The sequence below is a fragment of the Bos javanicus genome, chromosome 2, assembly GCF_032452875.1.
Source record: "Bos javanicus breed banteng chromosome 2, ARS-OSU_banteng_1.0, whole genome shotgun sequence".
In the NCBI taxonomy this organism is placed as follows: domain Eukaryota; kingdom Metazoa; phylum Chordata; class Mammalia; order Artiodactyla; family Bovidae; genus Bos; species Bos javanicus.
The window spans coordinates 34,126,565-34,146,037 of NC_083869.1; the positions used below are offsets into that span (position 1 = coordinate 34,126,565).

The 19,473-nt window shown below is 36.3% G+C and overlaps 1 protein-coding gene across 1 annotated transcript in view; it reads left to right on the forward strand.

The window, feature by feature from the left end:
- The window catches only part of LOC133256048 (potassium voltage-gated channel subfamily H member 7), a gene marked incomplete at its 5' end in the record, with an annotated part of 132,748 nt that extends 113,663 nt beyond the window's left edge, over nucleotides 1-19,085 (forward strand). The window contains 3 exons of the mRNA XM_061430748.1: nucleotides 882-1,050; nucleotides 8,637-8,829; nucleotides 12,107-19,085. Coding sequence (XP_061286732.1) covers nucleotides 882-1,050; nucleotides 8,637-8,829; nucleotides 12,107-12,376 — 632 coding nt within the window. The remainder of the gene's footprint in view (nucleotides 1-881; nucleotides 1,051-8,636; nucleotides 8,830-12,106) is intronic.
- Between the last annotated feature and the right edge of the window lie 388 nt (nucleotides 19,086-19,473).

Sequence of the window (19,473 nt, forward strand, 5' to 3'; positions counted from 1 at the left end):
AGTAAATTAAATGAGGTTCAGAAAATGAACCTCTGTAAGAAAAATGATTAAAACCTTTTTAGACTGAATTCCTCAAGGGCAAGGCCTATGTCTTCTTCATCTCTAACTCCTCTACAATTAGCAAAGTGTCTGGCACATAACAGACATGCAGACCATCTGAAAAGTGGGCTTGAACAGATAAGTGATATGTTTTAAAGTATAGTAACATAAAAATATTTTAAATAAAAGAGCCCCAAGGGAAAATATTGAAATTTAATGTGCATAAATTAAAGGACAGTACAGAAGGAGCTACAGGAAAACATAAAAACATGAAAGAATGTCACGGGACATTAGGACAAAGAGACTTTAGGCCTCTTCCCATCTTTAATGGCTCATTGTTCTTTGGGTCTACTTTGAGTTTAGTTGGTCTAAGGGAATCCTGAAGATCATCACTTCCCCATGGCTCTCTCTTCTCGAACCCACTCTGAATCATTAAGTATGCAAATTATTCTGTGGGAAAGAGCCCTAAAATCTTCAATCTGAGGTGAACCAGTACATACATATGGTGCTGTTTCTCCCCAAATGTAAAAGCTCAAAGTCTGTTCTCTTACTAGAGTTTAGGGTTGGCCATCCATGTTTCCCCTTAGCACAAAATAGAAGGGGAAATTGTACTGAAGACTCATAACCAGCTATGTGGAAATAGGTGGGGGAGGCGGCAGTCAGGATCAGGGTGGATGGGAGTCAGCTACCTATTGGTTGTAGTTGCTCGACGGGTCCCTGAGCCACTATGGTTCTGTCTTCCAGTTAAATTTCAAGGTCCCTTCCTGCTTGTATTGTGGATGTCTCTGTAGCTATAAATGGGCACCCAAAGAAGCTGACATCCATCTTGCTGTTTCTCACAGATATCACTGACACAAGAAGCTGGGAAAGAGAAAATGCTGGAACTCAGGCTGATGAGTCTAGTCCCTCAGCACTTCAGCGAGCTGCCTGGGGAGTCTCTGAAACCGAAAGCGACCTCACCTATGGAGAAGTGGAGCAAAGATTAGATTTGCTTCAGGAACAGCTTAACAGGTATAAGCAATCGCCAGGCAAAGGAATAACATAATCCAAGCCCTTAGTGGGGTCTGGCTTTACAGTTTGTAAATAGCAAATTCATCCTGCCATAGATCTCATATACACTTTCCTTATACACTTTCTCATTTAAAATAAGACTAGAAGTTGACAGAATTATTAATGTCTTGCAAGGAGCATTTATTTAGAACACTTCACACTTTTGGCAGCATGAATCCTATTTTTTTCTTTATTTGTCATAAAATCAGTATCTCATCAGCATTGCTTGCTTAAGAAACTTCCTTTTTTTAATCCCCTCAAATAATTCATATTTAGTTTGAATTAAACTAAATATGAATTATTTAGTTTAATGATAATAATAATAATAACACCCTTCTTCTTTCAATCCTCCTTTTATACTTTGTGGTGGTTCCTGGTAACTTAGTTATGTGTTATGGCATTTGTTTTAATATTGACAAAATCATTTAAACATTTATTTTTTCAGCCAACTTGTCAAAATGTGATTGAGTTGAAGTCCAGATCCTCTCCATTTTCTCTCCATCTTTGATCTATGACCTTTTAAGATAAGGAATAAATTTTGGTTTTAGAAAGGAGAGAACCCCTTAACCCAAATCTACATGAGTTCCTTAAAATTAAACTGATCAATCATATTTAAGAAAAATAGATGCATGATACTGTCTTAGTTGTGTTACATGTGGAAAATGACCTTGATTCAAGGTATTTTCCAGGACACCACTGGGCAAGGTATTCCAATAGTCACACACGAAAAACTGCATGGATTAAACTAAGATGCTCAAATCACAGGATTTACTAAATCAACTTAAAACACGCAGTGAGTGATGAGGAGAGCCAGATGGGGTAATTAACACATTTCCAATACGTACAATCCTGGTAAAAGAATCGCACAACCTGAATCCTGATTTACATGACATTTATATATATATATATATATATCTCATCAGCCTTCCCTGCTGATGGTGTGGTTCTGAGGATGAGAATCGAGATTTCCACAAAAAAGGTCCACAGATTAAAAACTGCCCAACAGCAATGACACACACTTACTCCATCACTGAGATGTAAGGTCAAGTACACTTGGCCACAGTATAAGCCACACTCTGGTTTGTTACATCATATTTCTATTCTGTCTTTGGAACGTTTTGCAGGTTACTAGCATGCTGTTTGTATTTAATGCATCTTATGAAGTCTGCCCATGTCTAACAAACTACTTGCTTACTCATTATCTATACTTACCACATTCTGTGTGTTTTGCTTATACACATGAACTAGCTACTATGCTTACTTTTTCTTGTGTTTTGTTGATGTTGCTTGTTGTTTTATTGTTTTTTTTTAATCTTTATGCCAGAATTAAGCAGTGTCAAATAATACAGTAAACATAAAAATGTGTGTCTACACAAATATACATTACCATTACCATGAAAGATGAATTAGCAATTAAAATAGACAAAAGGAATTAGAAAACCAACTAATTTGTAAATTTAAATAAACTTGTATGCCTTAATTTCAAAGAAAAGTATGACAATACTGCATGAACTAATGATATTTTTTGTATTTTTTCATGCAATTTAACCAAACTTTAAAAGTTAAAAAACTGAGATCTATATCCCATTCTAAAGTGTCAAATATCAGTCTTGTAAAACTGAAACATATGAGAAAATTAAAACAGATGATCACTTACTTAGATTCAGTAATTCCTATTTAAGGTATAAGAACTTGACATGATCGTACTTATTATTGCTCAGAGAAGCATATTTAGTTAATTACTACATTTCCTATCTCTCTCTTCTATTTATACCAAGCTACATTGATCTTTTAGCCATAGTATATATCAAAATACATACTGTACACACAGAACTGATAGATGAAAGTGTGATTTCTGAACTTGACCATCCTCTATTCCTGCATATTTCTTTGTGTGTTTGGGGGTGTGTGTGTGTGTGTGTGTGTGTGTGTGTGTGTGTGTGTGTATGTGGCTCAGTGGCTCAGTCATGTCCAGCTCTTTGAAACCCTATGGACTGTAGCCCACCAGGCTCCTCTTTCCATGGAATTTTCCAGGCAAGAATACTGGAGCTGATTGCCATTTTCTATTTCAAGGGATCTTCCCAACCCAGAGATAGAACCCACATCTCTTTCATCTTCTGCTTCTGCATTGTGGGCAGATTCTTTACCACTGTGCCACCATGCAGTATGCATTCAATTCCTGGAGTAAATGAAAAAAAATGACTGAATGAATGGGTGAATGACAGGGACAGTGATTTCTTCAGCACAGTACTTGCACAGCACTTAACAATTGTTCAGCCTAAAGTTATAGCTCTCTTACTTTAGTTACTAACAGGATTACTAGGTCAAGTCATTAAAATTTCTCCAGCCACAGTTTCCTTTTTCAACCTCTTCTGACCTGCAATATTATTGTGAAGACTAATGTAATACATGTGGAGAGTATGTATGCTACAAAACAGAAAGAGGCCAAACATAATTAACAATGAACTTAACTTCATTTCTATTATTGATACTTGTTTGAGTATATTCTTCTACTCTTCATATATTTCTATGTTACCTAATTTGGATCTTTATTGAAGGTGAAATCTGAGATTTTAATTTTCCCTTGTTGCCTTGTCATGGATGCCAATCATTGCTGCTGGTGTAAATCAAAGATCACTGAAAAAACTTGCCTTTAATGTGTCCTGGAACTACAGTATAAATTTTAAGGGCATGTACACCTAGTTCCCATTTGGTTTGCAACCACCATTAATAGTATTACTATTAATACTAATACTAATACTAATGGGCTTCCCTGGTATTTCAGTTGGTTAAGAACTGCCTGCAAGACCCAGGTTCAATCCCTGGGTCAGGAAGATCCCCTGGAGAAGAAAATGGCAAACCATTCCAGTATCCTTGCCTGGAAAATCCCATGGACAAAGGAGCCTGGTGTGCTGCAGTCCACAGGGTCTCAAAAAGTCAGGCATGACTGAACAACCAACACACTGTTAATACTAATAGCTGTTATTATTTTATTATGTTAGTTTTAAAATTACTTTTATACAATACTTTTTTTACAATACAATACAGCCAAACTGCAACTGAATCTTTTTGACATGTCCTAGCACCTGTATCGGAGAAGGTGATGGCACCCCACTCCAGTACTCTTGCCTGGAAAATCCCATGGACGGAGGAGCCTGGTGGGCTGCAGTCCATGGGGTCGCTAGGAGTCGGACACGACTGAGCGACTTCACTTTATTTTTTCCCTTTCCTGCATTGGAGAGGGAAATGGCAACCCACTCCAGTGTTCTTGCCTGGAGAATCCTAGGGGCGGTGGAGCCTGGTGGGCTGCCGTCTATGGGGTCGCACAGACTTGGACACGACTGAAGCGACTTAGCAGCAGCAGCAGCAGCACCTGTATGTTTTTGAACATATCTACTTTCTTGTACTAAATTCTAGCTAGTTCTCAAAAACATTTTATTGTCTGATTCAACCTCTTTGGATTTAAAATCCAATATATTACATTTTTACTGCACAGACATCTCCAAGAACCTGTTTCCTCCATGGTAGAAGCCAAAAGTTTGAAGAAGGCAGCTCGATTTAAACTTCAGCTTTGCAGGATGAGAATCCTGGTATACTTTTTTAAGTTGGATCTACTCTGTTTAGCTTCAGCATTCTGTTCAAATGTAGTAGAACTGTAAATTTCTACCCCATTTGTTTCATCCAAATACACATATTAAGTACACAGTGCAATAAAAACAAATATAAATAGTCTATCTTGAGTCATCCTGGCTGTTGCTGCTTTTTGCTTTAATGGCCAATTAAACTCTATATGGGGTTAAAGGTTTACATAAGAAATGTTCTTACATACTTATATATTATGCCTACGGATATACATATTTAGGGAAAATCACTAACGCTTGATCCCAAAGCCATGCTTCTCAAACTTTAATGTGCTTTCGAATCACCTGGGGATCTTGTTAAAATGTAGATTCTAAGTCTAGGTCTAGAATCCACATTCTAACAAGCTCCCAAATCTGACCACACTTTGTATAGGGAAGCCCAAGAGGATATAAAAGTTTCAGTGCTGACTCCATCCCTTGCAGAACACTGTTCCTGGTACACTGTGAGCCTTTGATAAGATGTGAATGAAAACATTCATTTTACACAGCTGTTTAGCTATGCTGATGTAGAGGAAGAAAAATAAATGTCCCCCTACCTTTCTGAGTTTCCGGCTGAGACCCCCTATAATAAAAGATTAACAAGAAAAAAAAAAAGAACATAAATGCATTAACATGTATACCTCATGTACACATGGGAGATCCTCAGAGGAAAATGAGTTACTCCCTGAGGTGCCTTAGAATTCAGGATTAAATACCATCTTTATAGGGAAAGGGGCTGGAGGATGTAGGTCCCTTAGAGAAGAGTAAATGATTTTTAAGATAGAAGAATGACCCCTTGAAAGAATAGGTGGGAGGTATGATAGTTTGTGACAAAGTTTGTCTTGGTGTGATGCCTCTTCTGTAACAAAGTTCAACCTTCCCTGGTTGTTGAAACTCCCAGGGAAGGGATTTATGACAGTTGAGTTCATTCTGGAATATCTGCCTTTAGGCAGATAAGAAAAGTTCAGAGAAAGCCTCTCCCCGCACTTGCTGCTCTCCAAGTGCCTACAGCTCAAAAGAATCAATATGCCAAAGTGGCTTATTTTGGGGTGGCATCTGCTGCTACCCTTCACTGGCAAAAGAAAAAGTTATAAAATTGAGTTTTTCTGTTTTAAAGACCAAGCTAGAATTTTTCAAAATTCTCTCTAATTCTTCCAGAGTAGAATAGATTATTTAGTGTCATCAGAAGAGTCCATTCCAGTTAAACTGATAGATCCTAATCATAAACATGAAAATACAACCTATGCATAATAGAGAAATTCTTTACTAAAATTCTTCTTCTTGAATGTTTTAGTCTTTGGGGGCTGCTGTAACAAAAATACAATAGACTGGGTAGTTTATAAACACAGATATTTCTCAGTTCTGGAGACTGGCGAGTCCAAGATGGAAGTGCTGGGAGATTCTGTATCTAATGAGAGCCCGTTTCCTGGTTCATAGATGGCTGTCTTCTCACTATGTCCTCACATGATAGGAGGAAGGGAGCTCTTTGGGGCTCTGGCTTATGAGGCACTAATACCATTCATGAAGGATCTACCTTTATGACTTAATTACATCCCAAAGGCCATACCTCTTACTACCATCACATTGTGGTTAGGATTTCGCCATTAGCATTTCAACATAAACATTCAATCCATTGCAAAATATCAGACTATCGTTAATACAACTAAACCAAGTATTCATAATCACTGCAGGAAGACCTTGACCTAGAAAGAGTCTTAAGTATTATCTCAGAAAGGAAAGTAAAAAGTGGAGTATTTATATGACTTTGGAGTTTGGGCCTTTCAGGTTGAAAAACTGAGGGATTTGGGCTAAATTCACAAGATGATAGTCCAGGATTGATGGACACAGTGATGTGAGGATCTTAAAGCAAGTATGTATAAATAAAATTTGATTAAGCAAGTTATTTGCTCTCAAGATCAGTTTGCTGTCTCCAGTGAGTTAATCTGTAGAATTTTCCTGAGGGAGTAAAGTTATTTATTCCCTTAGACTTATTTTTCTCAAAGTTTTCCTGAAACAAGCAACTAAGTCATGTTGATAAAGGTGGTCTACAGTCTCAGCTAAGTCATGTTGGCACAGACAGTCTCGTTCTCACCCTGCAACAGCTGCCCCACCTGCATGTGATGGTCTTCTGGTCAGGAGTCCCACTAACGGGCCGCATGCTGCTCTTACTGAAGACACACTTCCAATCGGTTTTCCCTTCTCAGACAGAATCTGTGATATAGAGATTCTGTTTCTTGAAGATGATTGCTATTTGACAAAGGTTTTGTAAGGAATCAAAATCATTATCATAATGTGTGACTCTCTGTTGGGTCTTTAATCTCATTTGTTGATGAAGTTTTTATTATTCCACTGTCCACCCCCAAATCCTTCTACATGTAATGGGTAAGCTACTCCCTAAATGTTAAATGCTGTTCCTGATAGGATAAATTCATACAGAAATATTTACAATGAATATGGAATTCTCTCTGGGGACTCAGAGAAGAGAGAAATTAATTCTGAATAAGGTAAGATTTGGGTGTGCAGATAAAATTTGTGCCATACTTTGAAGCATGAAAGAAAGTATTGATGCTTAATAAAATAATGAGTCTTCCCTGTTTAGTTAGCACCATAAAAATATTAGATCAGAACAATGGGTAACAAGTAGATAATAAACTAGTTGATAATTCAAATTTTGGGGGTGTGGTTTTGACACCCAAGGCACAGTCACATATAATTTATAGCTATTTGTTTAGAAAACATTAAGCTACATAGCTATACATACCAAATATACCAAATATAGAAAACCTGTACAAATAATTTTCAGGTTACCATGATTCTCAGAAGGAAAATTTCTAGTGTCAATATTAAAAACTAGAAGAAGAATGATCTTTTTTCATGTTGTCCCGGTTTATTCTGTTCTCTCTCAAATCAAAGGTTAAGTGCTCTCCATTTTGAACTTCACAAATATAGCATGTATATAACTGGGCAAAATTAGTCTGTGCTTTTAACATTTTTGGTAAAATTTACCTTTTTCTTGCATTTTCCATTTAAACAGAATAGTAAGCACAAACAAGTAAAGACTTAAAAGTTATCTCAAGAGGCATATGGTCTAAATTTTCTGTTTTATACCCACAAAATTCTTTTTTAATACTGTTAACACATGCAAAGGAGAGGAATCAGATCCATTGTATTCTGTTGTTTTTTCTCTTGAATTTTAATTTAAAATGAGAATGAAATTAACAGGCCATTTGGCTACTTGTGAACTTTGGGGAAAAAATGATCAGGCTGGTATTTTGCAAGCCAGATGGGCTATAGAAGCAAGTGAACTTTTATATTTGGTCTGTTTCTAAATACCAAAGGCCCTGAACTATAGATGGGAAAGGAATTTAGCATTTGGCAGTACTTAACATGAAGGAAAGAATGTAATGAATAATATATAATACTTGATGTGAATAGGAGAGTGGTAACATAAAATGTTGATAATATAAATTTGAAACACATAATAAATTATCCAGTTGTTGCCATTATGAAAGAAATGTGCTATAATATCTCTTTTTTAAAGAGTAAATAAAATATTCATGAGAAACTGACCAAAACCTGACTTAAAAGCAAAGAGAATGACTGATTAAAAATAGATTCTCAATGTGTTTTTTTTCCATTTTGAAATCAATAAAGCTTAACTGTAATGTAATACAATGTACACTGTGAAAATGTAGTCTTTGCATTATGTTTTTCTGTTAAGATCTTATTAAAGGAACAGGAGCAATGATCATTATCAGAGCCATTAGTGTGATATAGCAAGCAAGCGTCTCCGTGCTCCCTCTCCTGTCCTTCTTGTTTAAAGCAAGGCCACGATTCTGTTTGGTGGTGCTGCTGCAGTTTTTTCAAATGTTTTGCAATCCTGAACTATTTTAGGACGGTCTTCCCCCATTTCTGTCTGTCCTGCAGACTTGAATCCCAAATGACTGCAGACATCCAGACCATCTTACAGCTGCTGCAGAAACAAACCACTGTGGTGCCACCAGCCTATAGTATGGTCACTGCAGGAGGAGAGTATCAGAGACCCACCATCCGCCTGATGAGGCCCAGGCATCCGGTCGCGTCCATCAAGACAGATCGAACTTTCAGTCCTTCCTCACAGGTGAATATAGACAAGAGCGTCTCCCGAGGGGTGTTTCCAGGGACCACCTAAATCAGAATCTAATAACCTGGGCTGCTATAGAAAATGCACACTCTCATTTCCATCTCTGTCTCTACTCAATTAGAACGTCTGGGAATGAGCCCTGTAATCTCTGTTTTAAACAAGCTTCCCCATACTATCCCTCTGGGTCATCCCAGTGCACCAGCCCCAAGCATCCAGTATCGTGCATCGAACCTGAACTGGTGACTCGTTTCATATATGGTATTATACATGTTTCAATGCCATTCTCCCAAATCATCCCACCCTCTCCCTCTCCCTCTCCCACAGAGTCCGAAAGACTGTTCTATACATCAGTGTCTCTTTTGCTGTCTCGTACACAGGGTTATTGTTACCATCTTTCTAAATTCCATATATATGCGTTAGTATACTGTATTGGTGTTTTTCTTTCTGGCTTACTTCACTCTGTATAATAGGCTCCAGTTTCATCCACCTCATTAGAGCTGATTCAAATGTATTCTTTTTTTTTTTTTAATTTTTTTTTTTTTTAATTTCAGGTATACACGTGCTCCCCATCCTGAACCCTCCTCCCTCCCCCCTCCCCATACCATCCCCCTGGGCCGTCCCAGCGCACCAGCCCCAAGCATCCAGCATCGTGCACTGAACCTGGACTGGCATCTCGTTTCATACATGACATTTCACATGTTTCAATGCCATTCTCCCAAATCTTCCCACCCTCTCCCTCTCCCACAGAGTCCATAAGACTGTTCTATACATCAGTGTCTCTTTTGCTGTCTCGTATACAGGGTTATCGTTACCATCTTTCTAAATTCCATATATATGCGTTAGTATACTGTATTTATGTTTTTCCTTCTGGCTTACTTCACTCTGTATAATAGGCTCCAGTTTCATCCACCTCATTAGAACTGATTCAAATGTATTCTTTTTAATGGCTGAGTAATACTCCATTGTGTATATGTACCACTGCTTTCTTATCCATTCATCTGCTGATGGACATCTAGGTTGCTTCCATGTCCTGGCTATTATAAACAGTGCTGTGATGAACATTGGGGTACACGTGTCTCTTTCCCTTCTGGTTTCCTCAGTGTGTATGCCCAGCAGTGGGATTGCTGGATCATAAGGCAGTTCTATTTCCAGTTTTTTAAGGAATCTCCACGCTGTTCTCCATAGTGGCTGTACTAGTTTGCATTCCCACCAACAGTGTAAGAGGGTTCCCTTTTCTCCACACCCTCTCCAGCATTTATTGCTTGTAAACTTTTGGATCGCAGCCATTCTGACCGGCATGAAATGGTACCTCATAGTGGTTTTGATTTGCATTTCTCTGATAATGAGTGATGTTGAGCATCTTTTCATGTGTTTGTTAGCCATCTGTATGTCTTCTTTGAAGAAATTTAGTTCCTATTTAGTTCCTTGGCTCATTTTTTGATTGGGTCATTTATTTTTCTGGAATTGAGCTGTAGGAGTTGCTTGTATATTTTTGAGATTAGTTGTTTGTCAGTTGCTTCATTTGCTATTATTTTCTCCCATTCTGAAGGCTGTCTTTTCACCTTGTTTATAGTTTCCTTTGTTGTGCAGAAGCTTTTAAGTTTAATTAAGTCCCATTTTTGCTTTTATTTCCAATATTCTGGGAGGTGGGTCATAGAGGATCCTGCTGTGATGCATGTCGGAGAGTGTTTTGCCTATGTTCTCCTCTAGGAGTTTTATAGTTTCTGGTCTTATGTTTAGATCGTTAATCCATTTTGAGTTTATTTTTGTGTATGGTGTTAGAAAGTGTTCTAGTTTCATTCTTTTACAAGTGGTTGACCAGATTTCCCAGCACCACTTGTTAAAGAGATTGTCTTTAATCCATTGTATATTCTTGCCTCCTTTGTCAAAGATAAGGTGTCCTTATGTGCATGGATTTATCTCTGGGCTTTCTATTTTGTTCCATTGATCTATATTTCTGTCTTTGGTATAGGAGGGAGGTGGGAGGAGGATTCAGGATGGGGAACACATGTATACCTGTGGCGGATTCATTTTGATATATGGCAAAACCAATACAATACTGTAAAGTTAAAAAAATAAAATTAAATTTAAAAAAAAAACAAGCTTTCCTCAATCCCACCCCTTCTCCCCAATTCTTTTGCTCATTTAAAGCTTGAGAACGATGGACCTAGAAGAGTGATCTTAAAACACTAGTGGTTTTTTTTGTTTGTTTTTGTTAAGAAAAAGCTTTTTTCAAGAGTTAATAATCTACTTAAGTTTATAAATGGTAGATCATTGAAAACTAAAGACTACCCCTGGGTCCAAAAAACGTTTAGATAAAGGTTTGTAATTTGCTCTAGAGACACTCTTGAACAGGATCTGGGGAAGGAAGGGGCAAGAACTATGGCCAGACAAGACCTGAGACCAGGAGTAATCAGATAATAATCACATCTGTGCCCACCCATCACTAAGGCGCTCTAAAAGTTTCTTACCTTGATGATGGTAGGAGAAGTGTTAGTGTCCTTTATTTTCCCTCTGAAGTCCTGTGAGGAAGCCCTCTGATTTTGTTAATGTGAAAAGTGTAATTCCTTTGGAATTCCATTTTGGGAATCTTTCTTAATCACTTAAATACTGTGGCCAGACTGGACTTAAGAACAGCAATTTAAATAAGAATTTACAGAACAATCTTGCAAAAACTTTTTTAGAAGTTTGGGGATTGAGTGGAAAATGCTCTGGGGAATGAAACTATTTTAATAGCACAGAGTAATGTGCCTGAAGGAAAATAATGCACTCTCTCTAAAGTATGAAGGTAGACACTGATTTGTCTCTAACTGGTTTTGAATGACTGGGAAACATGTGAAATCATGCACCTTGTTTTTTGTTTTCAGTGGATTTACATGACACTTTCTGCCAAGGGATGGTTGATTTTCCTTCCTTTTTCTTTCTCTGTGTTTTCCAAATGTACTCACCAAATGACCCACCTTTCTGATCTGGGAATTTTGAGTTAAAACTCATCTGGAAAACTCAGTGTGAAATATTGTGTTTAAAATAATAATAATAATCTGATATGGCTTCAGAGTAAAATTAAAGATCTTGGAATGGCTGGGTAAGATTACCTAAACTGACGTCTGACCTCCAATGTCTTGACCCACCTTTGAGAGGGAAAGATTGGTTAAGACCACTAATCAAATACAGATTTATGGGAGAAGTAAGCATGTTTAGATTTCATGGTGTCATTTAGAAATATGTCCAAATGAATTATAAAAATATGTTTTCTTCTCTTTTCTTTCATCAGTGTCCTGAATTTCTAGACCTTGAAAAGTCTAAACTTAAATCCAAAGAATCCCTCTCAAGTGGAGTGCATCTGAACACCGCTTCAGAAGACAACTTGACTTCACTTTTAAAACAAGACAGTGATCTCTCTTTAGAGCTTCACCCCCCAAGGCAAAGGAAAACTTGCCTTCATCCAATTAGGCATCCCTCTTTGACAGATTCATCCCTAAGCACTGTAGGAGTCTTGGGTCTTCATAGGCATGTTTCTGATCCTGGTCTTCCGGGGAAATAATCATTTTGTACTGTTTATTCCACATACAATGTAAGTGCTTTTAATGGCTGTTTTCCTTTTTGTATTTAAATCCTCTCTACTTGACTCAGGGGCTCACAAGGTACCATTATATGCAAAAGTACTGTATATTTTCCTAAATTGACGCTTGTAAGGTAAAATTGAGCAGTTACGATGTAAATATATGTTTGAACTCTTCTGTTCCAAATGTTAAAACTGCCAGCATCTCAAGGCACCTTACTTTTATTTTTATTTTTTGAATCATGTGCATGTTAGGAAACTCCAATTTCTCTTGCATGGAGACTCCTATTTATTGCTTTTACTAAACCAGTACTTTGCTATGAAAATGCCTTCCAAGCAGGAAAGCAGAGGATAAAATTGTTCATGGATGCAACTCAGATGATCCTCAACTCATGGAAGTTCAAGGGGGCAAAAGGGAACCTGGTCACTTTTGAGAACAGATATCCTTCTGGATTGAGATGTTTATAGATAATTACATTAATTCTAGCACACTGAAAAAAAATGACAGTATAGGAAACCATTTCCAAATACATGAATATAAGCCAGCTTTAATGAGGACAAAAAGGCCTTTCTATTTAAAATTCTTTCTCCAACTGTATTCACAACTGTATTCACAAACTCCCTAAAATATTTTCCATTGGCACATTTCCTTAAATGCTTAGAAACAAGTTTCTCTAATTTTTATTTTCTTTTTTATTGATGGGTGGTGTTGGAAGGGAATCATCTTAAGAACTGCTGAAGTGCTACAGACACAAACTAATATCCACAGCTTTCTTCTGACTCACATTTTAGGGCAATACTGAATTTGATCAGTAAGACTTTTGATCAAATTAGCACACATTGTTTTCTTTCCAAAAACTGCAATTTTAGTGGATTTATGTGGCAAAAGTAGCTTCCATTAAGGGTATATTGTTCTGTGACTTTCTAATTCCAGCTATAGAAAAATGGTATGCATTTACCTATCTATAAAGAAAATGGACAAACCAGCAGAAAAAAATGTTCAACTTTATTTGGTTGTTCAGACACATCTACTAATCAAAGAGTAACTGAAAATCTATTATATGTGAATTGGGCTGAATATATATTGATTCAAAATATCAGAATATATGATGGAATATATTTTAATATATTCAACTCTTAGATTATTTTGGGAGAGTGGTGACATATGTCTCTCGTAAAATCAGCATACAGATAAATTGCAAGTTAATTTAAGATTCTGATTAGCCAAATTCCAGTTAAGACGTTTTATTTTTCAATTGATTTACATGCAACTTTACATTTATTATGGACTGGTTCATTGTACACTTTTCTTCTGAACAAAATTTCAAAACTTTTGAAAGTTTCTTCATCTTTTACTAAGTTTTACACATATATATTTTTAAAGAAATACTGTATCTGTGTATATTATTAAATGGATTTATTTATGTCCCTCTATGATAGAAATATAATCTATTGACTTACTTTTACCTTTGGCTAGTATATTAGTTTCAAATACACGCAACTTATTTAAATTTACAAAAACTTTGCACTATTTAAAATATAATTAAAGTGACCTTAAATTGCTCCCTATATATTGTTTAATGGTCACATAAATTGATAATCTGTGTGGAAGGCAATCTGTAGGCATAGGCATGTTTTATCCCTGCTTAATTTTTGAAAATAAAAACATAAGCAATCAAATACACATGACAGAGTGTGTACACAGACCAGTCAATTCAATAAAAGTATAATAATTTTAGCCAGCTTTCCAAATTGTTGGGTGTTATGCAGGTAGAAATTTAGGGGCTAACTGATGATTTCCTTTCGTCACTCAACAAACTTTTATGGGTGTCTAGCAGAGGAGAAAGAGAAATGGCTAACTGATTCAGTGGACAACTTAGGGATTTTGTTTCTGTTATGTAAGGCAGATTTTTGCAGCTGCAACAAATTTCAGAAGGATTGTCAGTCCAAGCTCCAGGGAAGTTCAGAAAGAATTCAACAGAGAATGTTCATTTGTAGAGAATATCTGGCAGGTGAGGAATTCAGATCTGATTGATTAGCGAATGCTTCAACATTTGGTATGACATACCTAAAATTCAGCCTCCCACATAAAGCTTCTATACTTCTTTATAAAAACTAAGCATGAAGGAATAGGAATACGGGAAGTGGTGTGCAAGCATCCAGCTTGTTTAAATTCTAGTATAACATGAACATTTTATTCTTTGTAATTCCTCAACATAAAAGAATTTCTTGATATTAAAATCCAAGTCTCAGAGGGTGGGACAGGATTAGGAAGGTCCATTCCTACAGGATACTAGCTTTTTAGCCCAAGCAATATAAAGATATGGTGAGTCAAGTATAGACTTAACAATCAGAAGACTTAACACTGAATTAAACCAAAGCAGTTGTCTTAATTTACAAAACTCATCCCTTGTCCTAGCCAAATATCTAATCCCTAAAGTCACTGTCACTTTCCCCAGTCACAGTCTGATCCCTCCATCGTGGGATCCTGCTGAGAGCCAGGTTAACTACTGTAGCCAATAATGGCGGTATAGCAACTGCTCTCCTCCTAGGTGATTAGAAGCATTAACATAACACCTTTTGGCTTCCACCTAAAAATAATATTACCTGGTCTCCAGGTCTAAATAAAATAGCATCTTAATCTAAAATTTATCTGGGTTAGATGTTATTAATTGCTGAGCATCAATTTGAAAGACTTACCAGTTTACTCTGTAGGGGAGTCCCATACTCTTAATTAGTTGAGAAGAAAACCAGGAATGAAAAATGCAGAAGGCATGTTCTTGCAGGGTTTTAAAATAACCACTCATTCAACATATATGGAAGGAAGGGTTACATTTGGGACAGCAGAGCTTCTTAAGTCCATTATAATAGGTTGGTCATCAGAGCTAACTCTGATGACCTTACTGACTCTTCCAGTAAGAAGATAAGGAAACTAAGTTAGGGCAGAATAGCATTTGGTGTCAGGTTTAACGTGTATAGGGCTTCCCTGGTGGCTCAGATGGTAAAGCGCCTGCCTGCAATGCGGGAGATCCGGGTTCAATCCCTGGTTTGGGAAGATCCCCTGGAGAAGGAAATGGCAATCCACTCTAGTACTCTTGCCTGGAAAATTTCCATGGACTGAGGAGCCTGGTAGGCTACAGTCCACAAGGTCACAAAGAGTCAGACACAACTGAGCGACTTCACTTTCTTTTCTTTCTTTCTTATGTGTATATGACTGCTGCTCTCAGGGTCCTTCTGGAGGTTGATCATTAACAATGGTTCTAAATGCCTAAAAGAACAAGGTCCCTATCCAAATGTTATTGTAAAATCCTATCATATGTTATCTAAGGATAAAATTGATCACCCGAAATGCCTATCTAAAATAGGAATTATTAACAATAGTATATTTTTTCTGAATGCTTTTTATGGTCAAAAAAGAAATCTGATAGAACTAGTTACTAAAAGTGAATTGGAGTTTGTCAAATGCTTATCCATGGTTAAAAACTCAAAGTAGAGCAGTTGTTTAAGTAGATTTCTAATTGTAAATCAAAATTCTTATAAATTACAAAAATTTTAAATGTTACTAGACTTCAAATAATATTTTTTGCTGTACAATCAATGTGTCTATTGAGTTCAAAGAGGCACTTAGAAGACAAGATGATGTCATCGGGGGTGGCCCTTGAATTAGCAGCACTAGCTCCAACCACCTGGGAACCTGTTAGGAATGCCTATTCTTGGACCCCACCCATTCTATTAAATCAGAAACTTTGGTGGGAAGTGAGGCCAGTAGTCCTGTTATAACAAGCCCTCCTCCATATGATCCTGATGCACATGAAAACTTTGAGACTCATGTAGTGCTCTGCAGTTAGACCAACTTGGGTCTCAGCACAGGTTCTTTCATTAATAGCTGTGTGACCTTAAGCAAATTAATTAACCCTTCTGAGTCTTTCTCCAGAGATAATGGTACCTGCCCTGAAAACACCTGAGGAGGAAATAAGATAACATGTAGGAGAGTGCCTGGCACATAGTAGGTGCTCAAAAATGCTAGATTCTTTGGCTCTCATCCAGGAACATAACATTAAAAGCAATCAGGAAAATAAGCAATTTTCCACAATTTAGCTTTTGCACAATGTGCAACATCTCCAACTAAATGGCTGGAACCAAGACTAAAGCTTTTGTTTCAGAAAAACGCCAAGTGTAGCTATTGTTTTCTCTCTCCTAATTGTAGTTTGCACTGTTAGGTTTCTAGCTTTAAAATGATACTATTTACAGTAATAATTGTGAGTATGAATCTCATGGTTACAAACATATCTACTTTGAATGGATGTTAAATGCCAAGTGTGCAAAAATGGTCTGTTGAATTCAGTACAACTAGTATGTATTTCATGAAGACTGGCTCCCTAATGAACCCTCTTTTGATCCATCATATAATTCCCTAATGGTTATTTTAAAATCATTTTCAAAATACAATTTTGAAAAAATGTACGTTTTTTCAGAAAAGCAGTTTACGGTCTTAACGGTTCTTTTCAGACATCAAGGCCCACTCCCTCATGGCACAGATACATTGTACAGAACAAGCCAGCTAAACTCTAGTGTGGGATAGTAGTGATGGCTAGAGACTCAGTGTGGTAAATCTCAGCTCAAGTCCTACCTCCTCTACTCACTGTCAAGGCAAACTCTCAGTGAGCTCCAGAATCCAAAACTATAAAAATGAGATAACATCTTAAGTATCTCAAAGGGGTGTTAAGGAGTCTCTGAAATATATTTGTGGAAGTGCTTTGTAAAACGCAAGGTACAATAAAACTATAAGACTTAATGCATCATCACAAAGATGGTGGTATTAGGGTACCAGTGCCGCAGCACTGCTTATGTCTTCTAAAAACCTTCTAGTGCTCTTTCCCTTGCCTGACACTACCTGAATTTAACCTCATGACAAAAATCTATAGGGTGATTCTCACGCAACTCGCAAAGATCCATCTGCTCAGAAAAGGAGAAAGCTGGCATTAGGAAGCTTCCTCTGCCATAACACCCCAGTGCGTGCATGCATACCCCAATACTTGTCCAACATCACTTTTGTCCAAGATCCATAAAATTATTAATATATCTACATTGCAATTGTTTTCTAGATATGCGATAGCTTCCCCTTGTCCCTCTTACTTGCGCGTTCTCCTTTAAAGTTGTTTTCTTGTGGTTCTCATTAACTTATTATGAAATGATTTCAACCTTTTAAAAACTAAAAGGGTAGCCTTTTTAAATGCTTTATAAAGTATTAGGTACTGTGACTGATCAATGCCCAAGCTTAGAACAATTCATTACATGCTTTTGTGATACAAATACACTGTAAGAATATGCAATATAGAAAAGAAAATCCACAGGAAGACATGAATTCTTTTTGTTTTTAATGTCAAGATACTTTATCCTTTTTTTAAAACTGGTCACAACACTAAGCTTCTGGCCCATATGAATTCTTAATAATTGACAGCATGAAAAATAAATTATTATGACTTATTTATATAAACTACTAAATGGGAGTTGAGAGAGATGACAAGTTATTTAAAAGTAACACATTATTACTATGACTAGAATAACACATCTATAGAAATGCAATGTTAAGAACAATTGACCGATTTCATTGTTCTACTAATCATCACTCAACTTTCAAATGAGAATACCAAGAATTTCTACAGAAATGCTTCCAACAAAATATTTTTATTTTGAGAAGTGGCAATAGTAATATGGTTACTCTTGAAAAGCTAATTTTAATATGAAAACCCAGATGAATTCCTGAATTGCAGTCATAACATCTGCGACTTAATTTATGTTTTAAGAGACAAAAAATAATTGAGCACAACTGTGGTTTTAAAGCACTATATGTTTAACCTGTATTCTTTGTACCTCCATTGTCTGTATTTTAATGCTGTTTTTGAGTTGAAAATAATCAAATAATTATAACTGCTAGCATTTAATCTGTATTTTTAAATACTGACAATATATTGTTTGAGTATTTGAGAAAATCCCACGTAATTCCATCATTTTTGTGTTATTCAGGAGTACAATTCAAAGATCTGTAATCTTATAATTAACTGCTTTACATAGTTTCATCAAAATGGCCCTATAATTACAATAGCATTGAAATAATATGGTACTCTCCTAACAAATACTAAGGAAATAGATAAAAATATTGGGGAATCCCTAGTTTTTAATCTGGGAACCTGCCAACTTTAAAGGCAAATTACCTATTTTTAGCTGAAGTTTATGTTCTATAATTTTGATAGGAATATGTATACAAGAGTGTTTGCTGGTTAAATAATACATTTCAAACAGTAATGTGTGTAATTACTGGAAAATGTCAGTCATCTGATACAAAGAATCTTGCTCACATCAGTTAAGTAGTAAGTACCTTGGAATGCTTTAAACATAACGAAACAATCTACCAAAACACGTATATTTCCTAGTCTTTATGCACATAATGTAGCATGAAATCATGATGCTTTTGAAATACTCTGTGCAGAAATATTTATTTTTTAGCAAATATTTTCTTCAGATTGGTATGTGATATTGACAATGTAATCTACTTGCACAACTAGTTTTGCAATAACCATCCACAAATAACTGTAAATAAGAAAACTGTAAATTTCATGTAAAAATGATTGCAAAATTTTGGTAGCTAAAAGTGTACAAGTTGTATTGAAAATATAGTATATATACATAATTTAAGAATGAAGCATATAATTTCTGATCTATTTATACATGAAAATTCAAGAATTTGTAAAAGATATTATTTTGGGGAAAAAGAAAGTAAATCTCATTAGCTACTTAGGATACTTTTATTAGGGAAGCCAACTCTTTCCAACATTTTACTAGATACAGAGATAGATACAGGCATGGTGGTGCTGATATATTTCACAAAATCACATAATTGTTAACAGTGCTACAGTTTTACTGAGCTCCACTGGGGCACTAGTAAGCTAGACTGAGTGGTAAAAAGCATTAAATTTCAAAATAAACAAATGACAACCCCTCACTTTTTGCCTCTCAAGAACACAACAGTAATTTACTAAAACACTGTTTATTTAAAATTTCCAATGACTAAATAGGCT